The 332-nt window shown below is 55.1% G+C and overlaps 1 protein-coding gene across 1 annotated transcript in view; it reads right to left on the bottom strand.

The window, feature by feature from the left end:
• Positions 1–194, bottom strand: part of PHYHIPL (phytanoyl-CoA 2-hydroxylase interacting protein like) — a 93,283-nt gene extending 93,089 nt beyond the window's left edge. Inside the window, exon 1 of the mRNA XM_018569466.1 lies at positions 39–194. Coding sequence (XP_018424968.1) covers positions 39–144 — 106 coding nt within the window. The 5' untranslated portion in view covers positions 145–194. The remainder of the gene's footprint in view (positions 1–38) is intronic.
• Positions 195–332: the final 138 nt, after the last annotated feature.

Here is a 332-nt window from a genome sequence, read left to right as displayed (position 1 = left end):
CAGGAAAAAAGCTTGCAGATTAAATGAGCGGCTCTTACCGTCCCTCTCGCACAGCTGAATAGACTCCAAGCTCAGGTTCTTGATCATCTCCTCGCAGGGGCTGTTCGGGCTGTTGATGTGTTGACTCAGGCGTGGTACCTCCATGTTGTGTCTGCAGATCGGGGTGTATTGTGTAATGCGGGTGGATTTAAAGCCCTCAGAGGTGCCTTGCAGTGCCTGGGTCGGGCTGGAAGAGGAGAAGGCGGTGTCCAGGCAGCTCGCCTCTCTGGGTGGCTCTTACATGGGCTGTGAGAAAGAGCGTCACCAGCACAGCACACGTTGATCTCAAGGCA

Source organism: Nanorana parkeri, unplaced genomic scaffold (assembly GCF_000935625.1).
Source record: "Nanorana parkeri isolate BGI_ZX_2015 unplaced genomic scaffold, ASM93562v1 scaffold1338, whole genome shotgun sequence".
Classification (NCBI taxonomy): domain Eukaryota; kingdom Metazoa; phylum Chordata; class Amphibia; order Anura; family Dicroglossidae; genus Nanorana; species Nanorana parkeri.
This window is presented reverse-complemented; position numbering and strand designations above follow the sequence as displayed.